Raw genomic sequence first — 24,129 nt, 5'->3', positions numbered from 1 at the left:
ACCCCAGATGAGCAAGAGTATTGCCCCCTTGTGGGCATGCTGGGTGGAGCCCGGTTGGGGCACATGCAGGAGCCTATCTCTGCCTCCCCTCCTCTCACTAAAAAAAAAGAATATAGCCTGGCCTGTGGTGGCACAGTGGGTAAAGCATGGATTGGAATGCTGAGGTCACCAGTTTGAAACCCTGGGCTTCCCTGGTCAAGGCACATATGGGAGTTGATGCTTCTTGCTCCTCCCCCCTCCTCTCTCTCTCTCTCTCCTCTAAAATAAATAAAATTTTAAAAAAAATTAAAGAGAATGTAACTATTATTTTCAGTTTTCCTCTGGTGAATTTTTTTTTAATATTTTAATTTTTACAGAGGAGAGTCAGAGAGAGGGATAGACAGGGACAGACAGACAGGAACGGAGAGAGATGAGAAGCATCAATCATCAGTTTTTCATTGCGACACCTTAGTTGTTCATTGATTGCTTTCTCATACGTGCCTTGACTGTGGGGCTACAGCAGACCAAGTAACCCTTTGCTCAAGCCAGTGACCTTGGGTGCAAGCTGGTGAGCCTCACTCAAACCAGATGAGCCCGCGCTCAAGCTGGCGACCTCGGGGTCTCTAACCTGGGTCCTCCGCATCCCAGTCTGACGCTCTATCCACTGCGCCACCGCCTGGTCAGGCTGGTGAATTGTTAAGAGGCTTCTAACACTGCCATGATCTTTTTGGGGGAGTTACAATTTTATGCAGTGAAAACATGTTTTTCCAAGTTAATTCTCTGAGGTCATGGTCACAGATAAATACTCAAAAATATTTATCTGTGGAGGTAACGATCCATACAGCAACATTTGTATTGATGGTTTTGGTGTAAAGTTCACACCTTGATGGTATATTGATACCTGTTATTAAATTCCATTAAAACCCCCACCTGACCTGTGGTGGCGCAGTGGAAAAAGTGTCGACCTGGAACACTGAAGTCACTGGTTCGAAATTCTGGGCTTGCCTGGTCAAGGCACATATGGGAGTTGATGGTTCCTGCTCCTCCTCCTTCTCTCTCTCTCAAATGAATCGTCTTTAAAAATATTTTTTAAAAATTCCATTAAAACCCCCAAATTCTTTGCTCTGATTTCCTTAGTACTGGGCCTCCCACCAGAGCTTTCCTATTGTTTTCTTTTTTGTTACAGAATGCATTGTGTCCCCCTCCAGAGTCATGTTGAAACCCTAACCTCCCAGTACCTCAGAATGTGACTATTTGGAGATAGGACTTTAAAGAGGTAATTAAGTTAAAATGAGGGCATTAGGATGGGCCCTAATCTAATCTAATCTAATCTAATCTAATCTAATGTCTTATAAAAAGAGATTAGGACATGCAGAGACACCAGGAGTCCATGTAAGGACAGGGCGAGAAGGCCATCTGCAAGCAGAGGCCTCAGAGGAAACTAACTCGATCTTGGACTTCTAGCTTCCAGTACTGTGAGAAAATCAATTGCTGTTTAAGCCGCATAGTCTGGTATTTTGTTATATGGGAGCCCTACCAAACTAATACACTTTACAGATCCTTTTACCTTGTTGACTGGAGGATCTGTGGACATTGTGTTTGCAAGGACATAACAGGTAGAGAGAGGCCTAGGTAAATGGGAACAGGGGCTGACCCAAGGACCACCGTACAGTCATTACACCGAGAGGGTTGGCAGGTCTGGGTCAAGCTACATCAGCACAGAAACAAAATTTTAAAAAATTGTAATACAATGATAGTCTTTGACCCTCATAGATACTGAAACCAGGAGATGTCCTGGTCCTCTACATAAAGTGGCTTAGATCTATACATACAGCCGACCTTCCACATCCCTGGACCCCAACCATGGATCAGCAACAGTACAGGTATTTGCTGACAAAAATCCATGTATAAGTGGACCTACCCAGTTCACACTAATGTGTTCAAGAGGCCACTGTATATTGGTATTTGCTTCTTCTGAACATTTTACCCTATGCTTTTTTTACATATATAGTTAACCATAATGCAGTTTAGTATTAATCTTTTTATTATGCAAATTTAAGTACATATTTTTTCCTGTTGCTAGAATCTTTGAGTCATAGTATATAATAAACTGCACTAAGTAGATATTGACCATTTAACTTGTACATTAAATTGTTTAATTAAATATACTATTTCCCTATAATAGGAGATTTAGGTTGAATCCAATTTGTTCACTCTAATATTATCATGTGGCTTTAACCGGGGAAGCAGTGGAGATGGTGAGAAAGAGTAGGATTCTGATCTATTTAGAAGGGAGTCAACAATATTTGCTGATGAACTGGGTGCAAGACAAGAGGAAGTGGGGTCAAAGACACCATATCAACTGAGATGGGGAAGAAATATGGAGAGAGGTCGGGAATTCAAGTTGGGAGTTCAGCTTTGGACATTTTAATTTGGGGCACCTCTTGATAGCCAGGGTCTGGAGGAGTCTGGAGTAATGTGAGACCGAATGAGCACTGTAAGTCTGGGAGAGGTGGTATTTCAAGTCATGAGATTGGGTAAGATCACCAAGGAAGTGACTATAGATACATAATAGGAATAAGAACTGAGCCCTGGGGCTCTCTGCTGTTAGAGGGGAAAAAAAGAAATTGAGGGGCAGGCAGTGAGGTAAAAAAAAGTCTCCCCAAATTTCAATTAGAAATAATTCTTCTCTAACAAAGTTGAGAGTGGTCTGCACGAATTTTCTGGATTTATGATATTCCATTCATCACTGAGGTAGTTTAGAAATGTTTGGAAGTCACCTTACTATTAAATGTCAAAGAATACCAATTTGAACAGAAAACATTTTATCTTTGAGGTTGTATATAACTTGAGAGAGGGACAGACAGGGATAGATAGACAAGGGAGACAGATGAGAAGCATCAACTCACAGTTGTGGCACTTTAGTTGTTCACTAATTGCTTCTCATATGTGCCTTGACCAGGGGCCTCCAGCTGAGCCAGTAACCATGGGGTCATGTCTATGATCCCATGCTCAAGCCAGTGAGCCAGTGCTCAAACTGGTGACCTTGGAGTTTTTTTTTTAACTTTTTTTTTTTAATTTATTTTTTACAGAGACAGAGAGTGAGTCAGGGACAGAGAGAGATGAGAAGCATCAATCAGTTTTTCATTGTGCATTGCGACACCTTAGTTGTTCATTGATTGCTTTCTCATATGTGCCTTGACCATGGGCCTTCAGCAGACCGAGTAACCCCTTGCTCGAGCCAGCGACCTTCGGTTCAAGCTGGTGAGCTTTTGCTCAAACCAGATGAGCCCGTGCTCAATCAAGCTGGCGACCTCAGGGTCTAAAACCTGGGTCCTGTGCATTCCAGTCTGACACTCTATCCACTGCGCCACTGCCTGGTCAGGCGACCTCGGGGTTTTGAACCTGGGTTCTCAGAGTCCCAGGTCAATGCTCTTATCTACTTACTGCACCACCACCTGGTCAGGCAAGGTTGTACATAACGTTTTTAGAATAGCATTCCCTATATAAGATTAAAAATTAAGTGGGTATATGATAAATGATGAAGGTATTCATTTAGGAGGCATGCTGTAAATTATCACAGGCTGGCAGCTTAACAGAAATGTATTCTGTTTCGAAAATCAGGAAGGCAGTCAGGTCCCTTCTGGAGGCTCTGAGGGATATCATTCCGGGCCTCTCACCTAGCTTCTGGTGAGCACCTTATTCCTTACGCTCCTTGGGTTGCCAAACTCCCTGCATATGGCTCCTTGTGTCCCTCTGTGTTTCAAATCTCCTCTCTTATAAAGAAACCAGTCACTGGATTTAGGACCCATCCTAAATCTAGGATGATCTAATCCCAAAATTGTTCCATCTACAAAGACTATTTGCACATATGGTCACATTTATAGCTGTAGCAGGTTAGGACTTGGATATACTTTTTTTTTTTTTTTAAGATTTTATTTGCTGATTTGCAAGAAAGAGACAGAGACAGAAACATTTGTTGTCCCACCCATTTATGCACTGTTTTTTGCATGTACCCTGACCAAGAATTGAACCTGCCACCTTGGTGTGAAGGGGACACTATAACCAACTAAGCTACCTGGCCAGGGCTTGGATATACCTTTGAGGAGATGCTCTTAAACCCACTACAGAAGATAAAAGGGTTTACAGAATCAGAAATAAATTGCAGGCCAATTCCTAAAATATATAGATAGAAGTTGCTAAGTACTAGTTTTGTGGTTAAGAACAGCTAAAAAGCCCTAAAAATAAATGTACGTAAGCACTATTTTCAAATTAACTGGGAGAGCATACCAATTTTAATTACTCTTTATTGATAAAATAGGCTCCTATGCACTTACATACCTTCAGACAGAAATTTCAGGTTCTGCTTTAAAAAAAGTATGGGATGGAAACCTGTTTCTATATAACAAAGTAAATATTTAAACACCAAGCTCTGAAAATTATATCTACATAAAGACTAAGAATAAATTAACTAATCTGTTTACAAAAATAATTATTTATCAAGTACTGTTTTGTAATAGAGCTGCCTCAATGAACTACCTCAGACTTAACTGTGTAGCTTCTTTTCTTTAATTCTAACTTGGCAAAAAACTATAGGAATGAATGTGCCATCAAATTAAGGGATACTTTCCCAAAAATGAATAGAAAAGTTAAAAACAAAAACTGTCATTTATTTATAAAACATTAAGGCCTCTGAATGAGAAGAAAAATCAGTTTAATATTTGGGTCCAATAGCCCTTTTCTATTCATTCAGTCCCATCAACCCCACTTATTCCAAACCTAAAATAGAAAAATCCTGAAAAGTAGTTTTTAATTTTACCAATATGTGAAATTATACATAAAAATTGCCACATAAATATTTTTAAAATTTATACTCAAAAGTAAATTTTCTATTGTGCTAATTTTAATATGTATTTAATATAAATGAACATAATATATTTAATCACATGTGACACTCCTTTTATCTTTTTATTCTATATTCACTAAGAAAAATTTAGATTTCAATCGATGTTAAAGCACATTCTATTTCTTGTGGCTTTTAAAATTTTACATACTGGATATGTATTTTATAAAGAAATAAAATAAGTACTTTTAACTTCATCATATATTTTGTCCCTCTTAAAAAGGTTGTAAGAAAAAACGGTTATGAAGACAAAATGGTGCTTAAGAACAGATCAAGAAAGAAATATTTTTTAAATTTTAATTTACTTTTCCATTTCCCTTAATAGTTCCTTTTTAAAAAGGGCTCTATGAGGCAGAGGATTTCCCAGTTTACTTGGACATAAGCATACCTAGCTTGCTTTATCAAACATTGTAACTCTGTTAAATGAGCTTCATCATATCCTTAAAGATCAACCTGAGAAGAGAAATATCTCATCTTCATTATTTATTTAGAACCAAATATTCTTTCAAAAGAGTAGTTTAACCTACTAAATATGTCTCTTTATAAGATCTTCTTTCTTAGAAAGTAGTCTTCTTTCTTTTTCAATCCTGAAATGCTATTTTCTTCTCTTAGCAATTATGGACAATTGTTTGCTGAGTATTAATTATGGTAAGTTAGCTAAAATAAATACCTCTTTTGTTTACAATGCATAAAAACATTTCTACAGCCTTTCAAACTGAAATTTCTTTGCCGAAAATTTAAATGGGAAGGTAGATAGGCAATCATTAATGTGGAAGTCTCATGGTACATAAGCTATTTGTTAACTTTGACATCAATCAGGGAGGATAAAATTTAATATGATGATCTTCCATTCACCAAACTGTGCCAAAATTTGTATTTTAAAACTGTAGGATAATTTTATGAATTGCTGAACATTTACTGGGAATATTCCTATTTATCGAGGTATAATCCAGAAAGCAACAGCACTACTGAAAGCTCTTGGTAAGTTCACTAGTCACTGAAAAATCTTCAATTTGTTCAGAAATTACCAAAGTCTTAGTTTCTACCTTTCAATTATATTTTGGAATAAAGTCTATGACCAGAAACTATGATTTTGTTGTTGCTATCTCTTAGAATGTCATTGTCAGTGCACTGTACACATTATAGGAAACACGGGTAGCTGGGGGTCGCTTTCCTGGTACTCATTCACTGCAGCAGGTCTGTCCCAGGGACAGTCTGGGCCTCCTCAGAAGCTCACACTCTTCAGCTCTTTCTCAGACTCAGGTCACTGTTGGTCACTAACGCTGATAAAGACGTACTTTCTGATACATCATCTTTTCTAAGGTTCAAAAATGATTCTCGAGTTATTTGAAGGATCTCTCTCAAGCCTTTGTTTTCTTGCTGTAAGAAGGCAAACAAAAACAAAGATGCAGTCACCAAGCAGCTAGCTACAGGAGTACTAACTTCAAAAGAAAAGCCAAACATATGACAAATAAAAAGCAAGTTCTGTAACTGACAGATATGTACTAAATCAGGGGTCCCCAAACTTTTTACACAGGGGGCCAGTTCACTGTCCCTCAGACCGTTGGAGGGCCAGACTATAAAAAAAACTATGGACAAATCCCTATGCACACTGCACATATCTTATTTTAAAGTAAAAAGACAAAACGGGAACAAATACAATATTTAAAATAAAGAACAAGTAAATTTAAATCAACCAACTGACCAGTATTTCAATGGGAACTATTCTCCTCTCACTGACCACCAGTGAAAGAAGTGCCCCTTCCGGAAGTGCAGTGGGGGCCGGATAAATGGCCTCAGGGGGCCGCAAGTGTCCTGTGGGCCGTAGTTTGGGGACCCCTGTACTAAGTGATACACGCAGTTGAAATTGACAACTTGAATCCAGAGAATACTTTTTTAAAGAGGTAAGAATCATGTGTTCACTGTCTTCCACAATGCCAAATCTTATGTATGCAGCTGTAATTGTACACAGAACCTCAGAAATCACAGTAGAGATGAAGAAAATAACATCTAAGTTTATATGTATATAAACTCAGAAAGTCTGCGAATAACAGCCTGGGACTAGAGCCTCCTCTTAGTACTTGGAATGAATTATTTCACACAAAATCAAGGATAATGATTTATGGGATATATATTATGGCATAAATCTCTGTATGAGTTTTCATCCACATTCACAATTTAAAACTTACTTCAAGTTGAAAAATTCTTTCCTGTTCCTTACAACCCTGTTGCTCATCAATTTCAATGGCTTTCCTCATTACTGCTGCCATTTCAGTTATCTGGTCAACATGTGCTTGTAATTCCTGAAAAAAAAAAAAGATGGGAATTGCAAATTAGTGAAATACTTTTATTATTTTTATTTTTGGACCCTCTTTTTATAACATCTGCATTGCCACTTAAGATGAATGTAGTAGTCATGCAGAATCAAGTACATGGCCATTTAGTACAAATGTAATATATCACACATTTACAAGGAAGCTATGATCGTGCTTTTGAGATCAGATTTGTTAGACTAAAAGGATCAGCAGCACAATTTAAACCCACTTGTAAAACAGTCCTCATATTTCATATTCCTCAAACAACTTTTTTTTTTTGCATCTACCTATACTATTGATCAAAATAGTGGGAAAGATAAAAATTTCACACAATCTTTTTTTTTTTACTTTATTTCTTAACTTTTTTTAGAAGTTTTCATGACTTATAAATCTTTTCTGTATTATTCGTGCCTAAAAATTTATCTCAATCCAATCTAGAACATCTCTATATTATAATCCTCTTTGACAGTGGAAACTATCTTGTTTATATTTTCCTATTGTTCAGTATATCACAGATAATGAGTAAAATGAACATAGTTCTATCTACTTTTAAGTATTAAAATATTAATTGGCATTCTTTGCAAACTGTTCTTAATATAATTTTAGTAGAAAATAGACATTCACTTTTTTTGTGTGTGTGCAACAAGTAACATGAATTTCTTCCGATCTCATTCAGTGTGCCAGGCACGGTGCTAGGCAACAGAAATATGAATTCTGTTAAGACATGTTCCCTTTCTTCAAGGAGCTTACAAATCAAGTGAAAGATACAAACAAAACATTTAAATTCAACATAAACTTGGGAATCATTTTTTAAATGAAAAGCTTCTACAGACTAGTGTTCACAGGCAATCGAGGCTTTACTATATTAAGGCCAAAAGTTAAACATAGAAGTTAATAGTTCCCCAAATAACCATTAAGTCTCTTAAAGAGTTGCATATTCTGTATTTGTAGAAAAGATTTGAACAGAACCTCCCAGTAAAACTAGTAAACTATGGAAGAAGATGAACAACAAATGGGAATATTCTTAGTAAACACTCATTTAATATCCTTTGAATGTTATTTATTGATTTTAGAGAGAGAAGGGAAAAAAACCCCACCAATTTGTTGGTCCACTTATTTGCACATTCATTGGTTCATTTTTGCATGTGCCCTGCCCGGGGATCAAACCCATAACCTTGGTGTTTTGGGATGATGCTCTAATCAACTGAGCTACCTGGCCAGGACATATTTAATATCTTCTTAACAAATAAAAATGCAGGTCCTCATATTATTATAATGGGAAAAACTATACCATGCTAGTAAACAGAAAGGGTAAAATAAAGGACTCATCGACACTGTCCAATATCGTGCTGTTTAAATTTATATTAAGTAAAATAAAATACATTATAAAGAAATTAGCAATTCATTCCCTCAGTTGCTTTAATGATGCTTCAAGCCACATGTGGGCCAGTAGCTTCCATATTGAACAGCACTGATAAAGAACATTCCCATCATCAGAAACTATTGGACAGTTCTGAATTAGATTATGGTAGCAAAGAATGATATCAAGACAAAACATCTGTCATATTCTGCAACATGATTAAAATCCCTCTTAATACCAAAGGAGCATATAAAGTTTAAAAGTAAGTTAAGAACAGGTAACTGCATCAGCAAATTGAATAAGGGTAATGACTAAAAATTTTGACTACAAACAGCTTTCTCAGTTGCTGACTTGGTATCCTATGGGACCGACCTAGGTTAAAAGACAATACAGGAAGCAAATAATTCTTTGCCTGTAAAATGAAAGAAAACAAGATACCACTGTTTTTTCAGGACAGAATGTATTCTAATAAAATCATGAGATAAAAAAACCCAATTCTTCAAACAGAACAGAATCTTTATAGGCCCAGTTCATGGACGGCTCACTCACTACAATAAAGTCTTAGAGAGGTAAGATCACAGATCTTATACTAGGCACAAGAGGCCGAGACCTGCGCTTCAAAAAAAACTATTTTGTATTTTTTTTTTTTTGTATTTTTCTGAAGCTGGAAACGGGGAGAGACAGACAGACTCCCGCATGTGCCCGACCGGGACCCACCCGGCACGCCCACCAGGGGGCAACACTCTGCCCACCAGGGGGCGATGCTCTGCCCCTCCGGGGCGTCGCTCTGTTGCGACCAGAGCCACTCTAGCACCTGGGGCAGAGGCCAAGGAGCCATCCCCTGCGCCCGGGCCATCTTTGCTCCAATGGAGCCTCGCTGCGGGAGGGGAAGAGAGAGGCAGAGAGGAAGGAGAGGGGTAGTGGTGGAGAAGCAGATGGGTGCTTCTCCTGTGTGCCCTGGCCGGGAATCGAACCCCGGGACTTCTAAACGCCAGGCCAATGCTCTACCACTGAGCCAACCGGCCAGGGCCCAATAAAAACTGTCTTAAAGGCAAGAGGTGTCAGCGAAAAAACCCTTGAAGTGTCTTGATGTCTTGACATGTCTCTCATTTGTAACTTCTGTTTATATTTATTTCAACTTTGCTTAACCAGCCATAAGATTAAAAAAAAAAAAAAAAAAAGGCAGTTACTGGTAAGACACAGTGGAGAATATACTAATAAACCTAATAACATATAAACAAGGCATTTTAATTGTAAACTCAGACAAGAGGATTACAAACTGTCAAAAATCTGAGTTAAAAGTTCATTTAATAATTTGATCAAAATTTTTATGAAATCAAATTAAAATTACTGCCAAGAACATATCTTTGATGCCCAGAAAGTGAGTAACTGTTTCAAATTTACTAATTTGCAGCAACAACTAATAAGAGCAAGAAAAGAGAGCTGGCCGGAACCACTGTGAAGGCCTGCCACTGTGTAACAGTGTATATGACAATGCACGAGCATTAATGACAGATTTAAGGTTTCTACACTGAATATTTCTGCATGGCTATCAACGCACAGCAGTTTAATACTTAATTTCATTGATTTGCTGATCTAATCTAGCAGAAAAATTCAATGTAAAATAACTTTTTAAATGGATAACCTCTTCCACCCACATCCCCAAAATTGACTGTTTTATTTAGTGTACATTCTGATTTGCTTCCAAGTGCCTCCTCTCCAGTCCATGCTGAGGTGCTTCAAGGATGTGTCGAGATGCATCAAGGAAGAATCCTTCGGAGTTGTTACGATGTACCATGTCAATCTGTAGTATAGAGTCATTATAATGTTAATACGGACATTATCCGTAATTTAAAAACTGAATGAGTGTTAGTTCATGCGTGTTAGCCAACTGTTTTTGAAATGTTTGCTTTTTTAAGATTTCCAAAAAGGCATCTGTTCAAAAATAATGAAAAAAACAGGTATTTAGATGAAAATGAGTTCTCACTTTGATTTTTAAATGTGTGTTCAAAAAGCTTGTAGATAAGGGCAAAATTCTTTATTACAGTAGTCTGAAAAGGGTCACTCCAAAATGCTGTTATGTGTAACTGTTTGTTCCCTCTAAATGTATTATAAAATTTTTTTTGTGTTTAGGCATGTCAGAGCACTGGTACCTAAACACATTTCAGAATCTCATATTTCTGCACCTTCTTCACACCAGTTTCTCTGCTCACCTACTTCTGATTGTTGACACCCAACCCCTGCTAATTCAAGATTGAATTTAGATGGAGTTCTTCCTTTCTTTATATCTTTCCAGTTTCTCTTCATGAGAACTAATCTTGCTTCCTCTAGTAGTCCAGAAATAATTCATGTTTCTACTTTAGGATTCAGTATATCCTACCTTATATCAGATAGTTATGACCTAGGATACCAGGTCAGTATCCTAGGTATTTAGGTATCTTATTCAGTCATTCATCTTATTATTAAATTACTAAACAAGGGCAAGTATTAATAGATGTTTGTTTAATTGAGTCAAAGTGTCTCCTTTTTGGGAAAAATCAAAATCACAAACATTAATAGGTATTAGTTAGAATTAATAACAAGTAACTGAATAGTCATTTTATGGAAGGCAAGGATCAGCACTTACAATGAGTTTAATTTACATAATTTAAAAGGATTTATAGCTATCTTAAGAAATGTTTCATTTCACTTCGTTAATAAAAAAAGTTCTGGTGAATGGTAAAATCTAATGGGTTTTAGAAAACATCCACTTCTGTCACAGCTCCTACCAGATGGGTCTAGCAAGCTATATAGTATCTTACTCTTAGCACTTTTTTTTGGTCAGAGTAGTCTTTTCTTTAGATCTTAAAAAAATTTCTTTTGTTATTAAACATAAGAACTTCTGGAATTTCTCAAGAATACATTTTTTAAGCCAATAATCATAAATCATTCACCTTTGTACCTTTAAAAAAACTCTTAAGCTATCCATTTAAGTGTAAATATTTTTATAATAACCTCAACAATAAATACATTTTATTTTCAAAAGACTGCTACTTAAATATCTAATGTTTTCCTTTTGGTTAGGAGATGAATATAGCATAATTCGCTAACATTAAGCCCATATTTATTAATTTAATATACTACTTTACTATTTGACAAAGAGGTATCTATTACTAACTTCCTCAATATATAAGTTGTCACACAATGACCTATTTACTAGGTATTTAATTTTAATAGAACAATTAATAATTAAAAAATTCCTACAATCACCGAGATGGAAGAAACATTTTAAAGAATCTAAAATGTGTTTCAGTAATTGAAAAAGATAAAATACATCTTATAACAATCAATATTTCTTAAATAATATTAGTTGTAACTAGTAAGTCAGCTCGCTGTTATCCATTACAGATAATAGCCTAGTAATCACAATCTGTTCTAATACTTTATTCCATACCAGCAGTTAAAATTCAGTTTAAAATAAAAGATAAATAGTCAATATTATTCTACTTGTCTTCGTAGCAGTTGTTAGCAAACTCAGGGACATACACAAAGGGAGCAGACACAGGGATGACAACAAGTAAGATGAAAAAAGGAAGAACACTTTAACCAGTTCAGCTGTCTTTAAAAATGATCTTCCTGATAAGTGATATGTGGGGTGGGGAGCAAAATTGTAATATGTTGGTTCTTTTCCTCTCCCTAACCCGTATTTTTTCCATTCTTAAAGTTTAGATGAATTAGCCTTATTCAGAAAATAGTTTTAAGAAAAACAAATCTTACCTTTGTGTTTAAATTTTTAAATGTTTTCAGTGTTTCAATTTTTGCTTAATACAACTGTCAATAAACAAATCTATTTAAAAAATAATTCTTAAAAGCAGATAACCTTATAAAAATAAATCTGAATTGAATACTTACCTTTATTTCCCAAATAAAGTTTAATTTTTAATATATATTAAAGCTATTAGGAACAATGGGAGTCAGACAGCAAATCAAACAAAATGATATATAATAAGAAATGAAAAAATAGTAAGTAGAAAATGTCAAAAAAATACTCAATATGTTAGCTATTTGTGTCATTTTTTAAAATATCTGAACACAAGTTAACCAATAGTCCTTCTTTTCTACTTCAAATTATACTTATAGAATGGATTACCTTGGAGTGCTGCTCTTTTAACTTCATTATTATACCCGGATCATCTTTTTTGCTAGCCATTAGCAACCTAAACATTTGTTCCCGATACTTGCTCATTATAAGTTCCAGAGCAGACTGGTGTTCTTCCAGGGATGTACGTAATTCTATCAAAAATAACAGTATATTTTATTCAAACTTCAGTTAAAGATGTACAAAATATTCTCTTCCATATTACAGTTATTAAAATAGCAACTTATAAAGAGGGTATTTTAAAAAGATAACATGATGGATAAAAAATTAGCTGTATAAGAAATAAAACATACCAAATGGAGTCCTTTATTAATTTTTTAAATGACCATTTAAAACTAATTTTTTGAGAATCATTTCAAAATTTACTGAACAATTAGGTATCAGATGATGCTCTATATTAGGAATACCAAAAGGCAATGGAAATCAGAGTGTAGTAAAAAAAACACAAATATATAAATAATTATAATACAATATGGCAAGTGCAGAGAGGTGCTCTACTCAAATATACATGAGAAGTCTGTGAGGAGATACTGGTGGAAGCTTCACAGAAGTACAGTATTGAGATGAACTTGCAATCCTAAAGTTAAAAAATAAGGTAAAGGACAGTCTCTGCAGGGAGGAAAGAAAGAGAATGGTATGTTCAGGAACTAGTTTAGGATGGCCAAAGCATTCATGAAGAAAGGAGTGGGAAGAAGAGGCCAAAAAGAAGGTCTGGAATTGACTTTGAAGGCCACTGGATAAGGAAATAAGTATACAATAAGTCCTCACTTACTGTCACTGATAGGTTCTGTGACTTTAGCAAAATGATGTTTAACGAATTCAATTTTACCGAAGTCTAATTGATATAAACAAAAGTTAAGTTCATACAGAATCTCACCAACATTAAACAAAACATTGAACAAAATTATACGTATTAGTTGAGGACCTGCTGTCAATGAAGGTTCTTAAGGAAAATAATAATATCAAATATATATATATATAATTTTTTAACCTTATTGGGGTAACACTGGTTAACATAGTTACACAGGTGTCAGGTGCCCAATTCTACAACACATCACTGTACACCATATTGTGTGTTCACCCCCACAAGTTATCCATCACCATTTATCAACCCTATGCCCTCCACCGACTCCCCCACAATCTCTACATTGTTGTCCGTGTCTATAAAGATATTTTGGCCTTTTTTGCTCTATTCTATCCACTTTCCTCACCCAGCCTCATGACCCGACAGCTGTCAGCCTGCTGTCTATGTACGAGTCTGTTTCTATTTTACTAATTAGTTAATTTTGTTCATTAGATTCCACATAGAGGAGAAAGCATATGGTACTTGTCTTTCTCTGATTTATTTCACTTAAGCATAATAATTTCTAGGTCCATCCATGCTGATCAGATATATTTTTGAAAATTATCTGATGCCCGTGTTGAAGATGGAGTGCAGGGGAAAAGAGAATGGAATCAGGAATACCAATGAGGACAGATCAGGAAAAGACTATGAACACCTAAAGCAGAGAACAAAGCAGTGGGACTGCAGAGAATGAAGTTATTTCACAGGTAACAGCAATGGCACAAAATGGATACTTATGGTGAGAATCTAAGAGAACTCTGAGCAAGGTAAACATTCAAATGTAGAACAGGTTAGAAAGCAATAAATATGAATTAGACATTGAACTACAGATGAGTTAACATCAAAAAGTCTAGTCAATTGTTTTCCCATTTTTGACAATATTAATTGATCTCCAGTTGATAGTACAATTGCAAATAAAATGCTCTTTTGATTTGCTATATGGAGTAATAATGTATCTTGCCTTTGTTCTCTTGCTGCAATTCTCTGATCTGTCTGTTTTCTTGCTGGATTCCCATAACTAATGTAGACCGCGGTCGGTGTCTTGCAACTTCATTAAGTTCTTGAATTTCTTCCTGATACTAATGAAAATATAAAAAATAAAATAAAACACACATAGGAAGAAAATATAAATCTGAGACATATATCTGATAAGGATCTAATAACCAGAATATATAAAGAACTCTCATAACTGAATGATAAAATAAATAACCGAATTAAAAATGGGAAAATAAGACAAATAAGTTCTGGGACTCATGTATAGCATGGTGGCCATAGTTAACAATTCTGTATTATATACTTGAAACTTGCTAAGAGTAGATCTTAAATGTTCTCACCACACACATGCAAAAGATAATTAATTACCGGTATGTGAGGTAAGGTAAATGCTAACTAACCTTACTGTGGTAGTCACATCATGACATGTTTATCAAATCATCATGCTGTACAATGTCTTATGTCGATTATAGCTTAATAAAGTTGGAGAAAAAACTGGCAAGGATTTGAAGAGGCATTACATATGAAATATACATATGGCCAATAGCACATGAAAAGAAGCTTAACATCATTTGTCATTAGGAAATGCAACTCAATACAAGATACTAGCCCCAACTCCTAGGATGACTTTAATCAAAAAGATAAATAATAACAAGTGTTGGGGAGAATGTAGAGTAATTGTAAACCTCACATATTGTTCATGGGAATGTAACATGCAACCACTCTGGAAAACAGTCTGGCAGATCCTCAAAAAGTTAAACACAGAGCTATTATATGACTCTCAGTTATATACTGCTCCAAAAATTAAGGAATATATCAAAATGAATAGGAAGCGATAAAATAATAGAAGCATTTTATTTTTTTTTTAACAGGGAAAGAGAGAGAGTCAGAGAGAGGGATAGATAGAGACAGAGAGACAGGAACGGAGAGAGATGAGAAGCATCAATCATCAGTTTTTTGTTGCGACACCTTAGTTGTTCATTGATTGCTTCCTTATATGTGCCTTGACCACAGGCCTTCAGCAGACTGAGTAACCCCTTGCTCAAGCCAGCGACCTTGCGTCCAAGCTGGTGAGCTTTTTCTTTGGTCAAGCCAGATTAGCCTGCACTCAAGCTGGCGACCTCGGGGTCTCGAACCTGGGTCCAAGCATCCCAGTCCGACGCTCTATCCACTGCGCCACCACCTGGTCAGGCTGATTTTTTTTTATTAAACAAAAACATCAGAAAAGCAAATGACAAATCAAAAAGTTGTTCAATTATGCAAATGAGATGCAAGGCCAACTTTTTTTTTTTTTTTACAGAGGCAGAGATAGACAGGGACAGACACACAGGAACAGAGAGAGATGAGAAGAATCAATCATCAGTTTCTCATTGCGTGTTGCGACTTCTTAGTTGTTCATTGATTGCTTTCTCACATGTACCTTGACTGCGGGCCTTCAGCAGACTGAGTAACCCCCTGCTGGAGCCAGCGACCTTAGGTCTAAGCTGGTGAGCTCTTTGCTCAAACCAGATGAGCCCGCGCTCAAGCTGGCGACCTTGGGGTCTTGAACCTGGGTCCTTCCGCATCCCAGTCCGACGCTTTATCCACTGTGCCACCACCTGGTCAGGCGCAAGGCCAACTTTTATTTCATTGATGAAAATGTGCTATACAAAAGGTCGAAAGTTGCCTGACCAGGCGGTGGCACAGTGGATAAGAGCGTCGGACTGGGATGTGGATGACCCAGGTTTGAGACCCCGAGGTCGCCAGCTTGAGCTTGGGCTCATCTGGTTTGAGCAAGGCTTACCAGCTGAGCCCAAGGTCACTGGCTCGAGCAAGGAGTCACTTGGTCTGTTGTAGCCCCCTAGGTCAAGGCACATATGAGAAATTAATCTGTCTCTGCTATAAAAAACAAACAAACAAAAAAGGCTGAAAGTACTGGAATATCTCCATGTCCCCTAATCTTGAAAGTGCACATCCTGCTATTTCCCAGCCCTTGCAATGCCCCTGCAACACGATTTGCTAAAACACAAAGCCTGGAGAGTCATAGGATGTCTTGAAGCTGATCAAACACAGACAACAGTGGCAACAGCACTTACAACATCCCAAAGCATAATTAGCAGACTATGGAATCACTTTCAAGAGACTGGCACAGTACGAAGAAGACAAGGGCAGGGTTGCCCATCTACCACAACAGCAAGAGACAACCACTACTTGATCTTACTGGCAAGAAGGAACAGGCGCAGCAAGGGAACAGAGCTGCAGGAACGGTTTCTTGCTGCCAGTAGATGACGGATATGCACCCAGACCATAAGAAATTGGCTCCATCTGTTGGACTGCATGCCCGACAAGCAATGGGATGCATTCCATTATCTGCTGAACACCATAGAACCCGTAGAAGGTGGGCTGATGAGCATCGTCATTGGAACCCTGATGCGTGGTCAACTGTTCTCTTCCCTGATGAGTCACGGTTCAGTCTGCAGCCTGACAATCATCGTGTCCTGATCTGGTGTGAAGGAGGAACATGGGAGAATCCACGTTCCATGTGAGAAATGGACTCCTTCAGTGGTGGTGGAATCATGGTGTGGGCTGGCATCAGCATTGGTGGTCGTACTGACCTCCATGTCATCAGAAATGGATTGCTGACTGCTGTCAGATATCGAGATGAGGTCCTGCACCTTGCAGTGGTACCTTATACTGGAGCAGCTGGAAACAACTTTCTTTTCATGGATGATAATGCAAGATCCCACTGGGCGCATCTCATCAACAACATGCTTTAGGAGGCAGGAATCAAACGCATGGACTGGCCTTCACGTTCTCCAGACCTGAATCCCATTGAACATGCTTGGGATGCACTGGGAAGATGTCAGGCAAACCGTCTGATGCCTCCCACACACTTCTTGAGCTGGAGGTTGCCCTGGAGCAAGAGTGGCAGAGGATCCCACAAGAACTGCTGGACGATCTGGTTCTGTCCTGCCCCATTGCTGTCAGTATTTTGGCAGTCTTGGGTGACCATACACCCTACTGAACAGTCAGTGTGTGGCACTCTCGTCTCGACCTGCTCCTGTTCACCCTAACCAATATGTCACCTGTTACTCAATCACGGTAATTGAGTGTGCATCTCATCTGCATAACTGAACAACTTTCTTTGACTTGTCGTTTGCTTTTCTGTTCTTCTTTAATAAAAAAAAAATAAAATGCTTTTTTTATCGCTTCATATTCATTTTCAAATATCCCCTAATTTTTGTGAGCGGTGAATATCCAAGATAACTGAAAACATGCTTACACAGAAATTAGTGCAAATATTCATAGCAGTATTATTTATAATAGTCAACTGTCCATCAATTGATACACGATAGACACAATGTGATGTATTCTTACAAGGGAGTATTTGGTAATAAAAAGGAATGAAGTACTGATATCCTCTACAATATGGATGACCATGAAAACACTGTTTATGCAAATCCATTGAGATAGATTAGTGATTGCCAAGGGCTAGGGGAAGGGAGATAGGGGCTTTGGAGTCAAAAGAATATTCTGGAATTAGTGATTATGGCTTCACAACCTCTGACTATTCTAAAACCCAATAAACTGTATCCTTCAAAAGAATTTTATGGTATACTGTATCTCAACATATGCAAAATAAATGCAAAAAATATCTTTTTGTAAGTAGGAATCTAACTTTAAAATTGCACTCCTTTATTTTCAAGGCATTTTGATGAACCACTTAGTAACATAGTCATTATAACATTTCTGGTTCTAAATTTCGTTGTCAAACTTCTTTTTTTTTTATAACTTAATAGCAGTATATATTCACTGGAATGCATGAGACAAACTGCACAGTGAGGGAGGTATATAATCTGTTTTGGACAACAGAGTTGCAAAACATAGTAAACTTGTTCCATTATTTCTAGAACCTGTGAGAAAAGCAGTCTCAGGATTGCTTCCCTTCACAAAATGAGTAGGCTATGAATATACACTTTCCCCACTGGTTTCCATCATAATATCTGAGATTTTAAAATGGTAGCTAGTCCATGACCCACTGGAAAGTCCTTCCATACAAAACTAGGGGTAACAAGAAGTGAAGCCCTTTTCATGTTCTCATCTTCTTCTTCTTTTTTTAACGTTTATTTTATTGATTTTAGAGAGAGGGAGAGAGACAGGAACACAATCTGTTCCTGTGTGTGCCTTGACCAGGGATCGAATAAGCAAACCTCTGCGCTTCGGGATGATGCTCTAACCAACTAAGCTATCCGGCCAGGGCTCATGTCTTCTTTAAGTGGCAGCATTAGGTGAAAAATGAGGTAGCAAGTACAAATGCAATAACAACACAAAGTAAAACTACATACTGCCCTGCATTTCAAAAACATTTTTTTATTGTTAAATAACATCACCTATGTACTTTTATAAAGAAAAATATTTATATAGAAAAAAAAATAAACATTTCTACATTATAAAAATATGAAACAGAGCAAAATCTGTCTGCATTTGTAATTATTTTGTCTTTGTCAAATGTATTTAGACTGAATAAATTAATATTTTCTAAATTCAAATGTCTATCTGCCAGAAAAAAAGTGATGAAGTCTATAGGTTTTATATATAATAAATACTGCTCACAAAAACTAGGGGATCAGGGAACATGCAGATACTCCAGTACTTTCAGCCTTTTGTATAGTGCATTTTCACCAAAGAAATAAAAGTTGGTTTTGCATCTCATTTGCATAATTGAACAATTCTTTTTGACTTGTTTGCTTTTCTGATGTTCTTGTTTAATAAAAAAATCAAATGTTTTTTTATCACTTCCCATTCATTTTGAAATATCCCCTAATTTTTGTGAGCAGTATATATGTCACCTGAATACGACAAAATTATATTCTATTGTATAGTAAAACAAATACAGTCAAGCTACTTTTACATTTTAGAGAGAGCATTAAAAAAACTAACTAAATACTAATTAAGCAGAAGTTAATGACTCAAGCAATACATAAATGTCAGTGACTGCTTTTTTAAGAAAAAAAAACTGGAATGAACAGAAAAAAGACCACACCTGCTTCATGGCTTCTACCCGCTTGTTGAGGGCCGTGGTCTGCTCAATCAGGGCCTCCGCCGCGTCGTCGTGATCTCTCAGTCTCTCAACAAGAGCTTTAGCATCAGCAAGTGCCTTTTCAATTGTGCAACTCATTTCTAAAAGAATATCGATAATTAACATTAAAATCAAGTCTCAAAACACAGCTGACATGATCATCTTATTTTAGTTTCACATTAACACAGATACGCTTCTGAAGCTACATTTATTATTGTCTAGGGAAATATAACACTTAAGAACGCCTGTGGTTCTGCTTCTGTTAGGATGGCACAATCTTGAAAGTGAATTTATAATCTTTGAAAAAATTAGAGCATAAACAAACAATTTGCAGACATCATCAGAATGTATGTAAAATACCCTGAATTTATGATAGATAAAAAGGTACACATCCAATGAATATATTTTATACCATACAGAAATTGTGCTGCTAATGAAGGCACCCCCTGGTCATTTGTGAAAAACATGTCACTTTTTTAGTCTGTTTCTATAGTCAATGATTGTCAGTCTTCGACTACAAGATCCTTCCTAGCTTCTGCTTGGTCAGGTGACCTGAGACAATGTTCACAAATGCACACTACTGCTAGCCAAAGTGGCCTCTATGTGTTATGCTTCATCACAATGTCAACCTTCTTCTGGAAGAACTTCTGCTTCTTACATAAAGTTACATTATATTCCTCTTTCACCTTCCTTAGTAAGTGGCAAAAACATGTTTTGTTTTGTCTTTCAATGGGAAACTTGAAATATAAAAAACTTCTTCATCTCCACCCCCCTCACCCTGCGCAATTATCAGCTTTTTCCTCTATATCTATGGCTTGTTTGTGTTTTGCTTATTCATTTATTTTAGATTCCACATATTAGTGAAATCATATGGTACTGTCTTCCTCTGACTGGTTTATTTCACTTAGCATGAGACCCTCTAAGTTCATCCTTGTTTTCTCAAATGGCAATATTTCATTTTTTATTGCTGCATAATATTCTACCATGTGTCTATAGCCTTCTTTATCCACTAATTTCTCCCTCTCTTTTTCTTAAGTGAGAGAGGAGGGGAGATAGTGAGACAGACTCCCACATATGCTCTGACCAGGATCTAGCTGGCAACCATGTCTGGGCCTGATGCTTGAGTACCAAACTATCCTCAGCACCTGAGCTGGCGCTTGAACCAATTGAGCCATTTTCAGCATCTGGGGCTATACTCAAACCAATTGAGCCACTGGCTATGGGAGAAGAGGGAGAGAAGGGGGAGAGAAGCAGATATCACTTCTCTGGTGTGCCCTGACAGGGAATTGAACCTGGGACATCCATACACTGGGCCAACGCTCTAATCACTGAGTCACTGGCCAGGGCTCCATTAATCTCTTGATAGACATCTAGGTTGTTTCAAATTTTAGCTATTGCTATTCATGCTGCAATGAACATACAGATGCTTGTATCTTTCCCAGTTTTAGTACACGTGCTGCCAAAGTGAGCATGCATATATCTTTTTGAGTTAGTGTTTTGGTTTTATTTTCCCCAAAATAAATACCCAAAGGTAGAGAAAGCTATATTTTTAATTTTTTGAGGTATATCCATGTTGCCATAGTGGCTGCACTAATTTACAATCCCACACTGACAGTGTGTGGAGTCTCTCTTTTCTCCACATCCTTGTCAGCACTTATTTGTTGATTTATTGATGATAGCCATTCTGACAGGTGTGAAGTGATATTTCATTGTGGTTTTAATTTGCATTTCCCTGATGATCAGTAATGTTAAGCATCTCTTCATATGTCTATTAGCCATCTGTATGTCCTCTTTGGAGAAATATCTATTCAGGTCCTCTGCCCATTTTTAAATTGGGTTGTTTTTTGGTGTTAAATCATGAGTTCCTTATATATTTAGGCTATTAACCCCTTATCAGATGTACCAGCTGCAAATATCTTCTCCTATTCAGTAGGTTGTCTTTCGCTTTGGTGATGGTTTCCTTTGGAGTGCAAAAACTCCTTAGTTTGATGCAGTCCCATTTGTTTATTTTTTCTTTTGTTGCCCAACCCAAGAAGACATAACCAAACATATTGCTAAGAGCAGTATCAAAGAGTTGACAGCCCATGTTTTCTTCTAAGATTTTTATGGTTTCATGTCTTGTATGTAAGCCTTTTATCCATTTTGAGTATATTTTTGTTATGTGGTATAAGAAAGTGGTCCTATTTCATTTCCTTGCATGTGTCTGTCCAGTTTTCCTGGCACTATTTATTGAAGAGAATAAAGGATTTGTCTTTTAAGATTTGAGAGGTTTAGATCAAGGTACTTGAAAATATAATAATCAAAAGGATCACTAAAGGACCCAATGTCCCATACTGACTAAAACACAAAACGACAACTATCCAAAATATGTCCAAGATCCTCTTACAAAGGAGATATTAACATCCAACAATGCCTTGTCCTTCCTCTAAACTCCTGAGGGGAATTATCTAAAAAAGGGGGTGGGGATTGTGGTGAGACAAACTGACTTATAATAAAGCATTTGAAAATCAAGAGAAAACTGTAAAAGACTTGAGAAAGTTTATCTTGGTTTAATAGAACAATTCAAGTACTAAATACCTCTAAATCTCAGGTCCCAATCCCTAAATGATATTACTGGAACCACTATCTGAATAATACTTTTTTATGCTCTGTAACACAACATCTACAAATTTAGTGAATAAGATGTTTCCAAATAAAATGCCTAAGACTCCTACATACGATCAGATAAGTAATTCTGATGAGACCTATACTGTGTAAACTTAAATTGCCAAAAAAAAGCTATGTTCCCAGAATCCTCTGAGCAAAAGAATACAGAAGCATAGATGAATTGGAACAGAGCCCTGAATCTACATGAAGCCTTCCTAGATACTAAATCTTTCCCTTTGCAATATAAAAAGGTTATGCTGTGTTCTGGGAACATTAATTCAACAACATGGCACCTAAAACCCACTACACTACCTATTAAATCCTATGCCTTCACTCAGTAGCTAAGGCTTAGCCTCCTGCCCTGAGAGCAATAACCAGCCTCCACTAAATTAGTCAAAGCATCTTTAGAGCTTACACCAGATCATTAAGGGCCTCATATAAAACAACAATAAAATCATAACAAATCCATGGAGAAGTTCAAAAATTCCACCACAGACTCAAAAAAAAAAAAAAATCTGGCCTAACAAATTCCAAAAAGAAACAGGGGGTGATCAAGTTATAAAATCCATTAGATAAGAGCTCCCACTATCCCAATGGCTACCTGATAGCACCAGATAAAACCTCAAATGGACACTGGAAATTCCAGCAAACACCTCATAATAGCAGGAAAAAAATTTTGCTACAATGTTGCATACTGATGGGAAAATGTCTTGGATAGCAAAGATGTGGCCCAGTGTTTGTAAGTAAATTAATCTGAAAAATTTGTAAAGTTGAAACAGATTAAAACCATTCTTTTTTTTTTTTTTTTTTTTCATTTTTCTGAAGCTGGAAACAGGGAGAGACAGTCAGACAGACTCCCACATGCGCCCGACCGGGATCCACCCGGCACGCCCACCATGGGGCGACGCTCTGCCCACCAGGGGGCGATGCTCTGCCCATCCTGGGCGTCGCCATATTGCGACCAGAGCCACTCTAGCGCCTGAGGCAGAGGCCACAGAGCCATCCCCAGCGCCCGGGCCATCTTTGCTCCAATGGAGCCTCGGCTGCGGGAGGGGAAGAGAGAGACAGAGAGGAAGGCGCGGCGGAGGGGTGGAGAAGCAAATGGGCGCTTCTCCTATGTGCCCTGGCCGGGAATCGAACCCGGGTCCTCCGCACGCTAGGCCGACGTAAAACCATTCTTTAAAGATATTTTTTGAATGTCTCACACAGGATTTAACAGTAACTTCTCTCTATGGTTTACTAATATGCAACATTCCTAAATATACTAATAATATACTAGTATTCTTGTGTTATGGATGGGTTGAAAATCCCTGTTGAAAAGCCATAATACTCACAATGGTTAAAATAATATTATACTTTGTATGTCCTACCAAAGACATTCTAATTTATCAAATAATATGAAAACATTATTTAACTGGAACAATTCCTTATGAATTTAAATTATGCAGCGCTTTGCTTCTTTCTCAGAAATCTTTGTTTTCATCATTCCCCGTCCTCAGTAAACCTCAAACAGGATAAATCCAAGACAGTACAAGCTCAGACACATCATAATCAAATTTCTGAAAACTGAAGACAAGAAAAAAAAAACCTCAAAAGGCCAGTAGAATTAGAATACTTAAAGTGCTGTCAACCCAGAATCCTACGTCTAACAAAAATAAATAGCCTTCATATATATACAGATGAAAAATTATTCTCAGATGAAGTAAAAAACAGTTCATTTCTAGATCTGTTCTAAAAGAAATTCTTCAGAGATAAGCAAAATAATATCAGGACTCTTAGAGAATTCAAAATAAAAGATTAACAGAAATCATAAATATCTAGGCAAATATATTAAACTCTTCTCTTCATGAATGCTTTAAAATGACAGATGTTTGAAAACATGAATTATAATT

General features: G+C 37.0%; 1 protein-coding gene and 1 long non-coding RNA gene across 3 annotated transcripts in view; both read right to left on the bottom strand.

Annotated features, from left to right (window-relative positions):
- Positions 1-24,129, bottom strand: part of LOC136383500 (uncharacterized) — a 97,131-nt gene that overhangs the window by 4,503 nt on the left and 68,499 nt on the right. The window lies entirely within an intron of this gene.
- Positions 4,269-24,129, bottom strand: part of FGFR1OP2 (FGFR1 oncogene partner 2) — a 44,433-nt gene continuing 24,572 nt past the window's right edge. The window contains exons 2-7 of one of the 2 annotated variants that reach the window (XM_066353350.1): positions 19,556-19,692; positions 14,501-14,618; positions 12,687-12,829; positions 10,248-10,361; positions 7,072-7,185; positions 4,269-6,262 (exon numbers count right to left, since the gene is read on the bottom strand). In XM_066353350.1, coding sequence (XP_066209447.1) covers positions 6,125-6,262; positions 7,072-7,185; positions 10,248-10,361; positions 12,687-12,829; positions 14,501-14,618; positions 19,556-19,690 — 762 coding nt within the window. In that variant the 5' untranslated portion in view covers positions 19,691-19,692 and the 3' untranslated portion in view covers positions 4,269-6,124. The remainder of the gene's footprint in view (positions 6,263-7,071; positions 7,186-10,247; positions 10,362-12,686; positions 12,830-14,500; positions 14,619-19,555; positions 19,693-24,129) is intronic. The other variant, XM_066353352.1, reaches the window with a different exon arrangement.

Source organism: Saccopteryx leptura, chromosome 1, assembly GCF_036850995.1.
Source record: "Saccopteryx leptura isolate mSacLep1 chromosome 1, mSacLep1_pri_phased_curated, whole genome shotgun sequence".
Taxonomy (NCBI): domain Eukaryota; kingdom Metazoa; phylum Chordata; class Mammalia; order Chiroptera; family Emballonuridae; genus Saccopteryx; species Saccopteryx leptura.
This window is presented reverse-complemented; position numbering and strand designations above follow the sequence as displayed.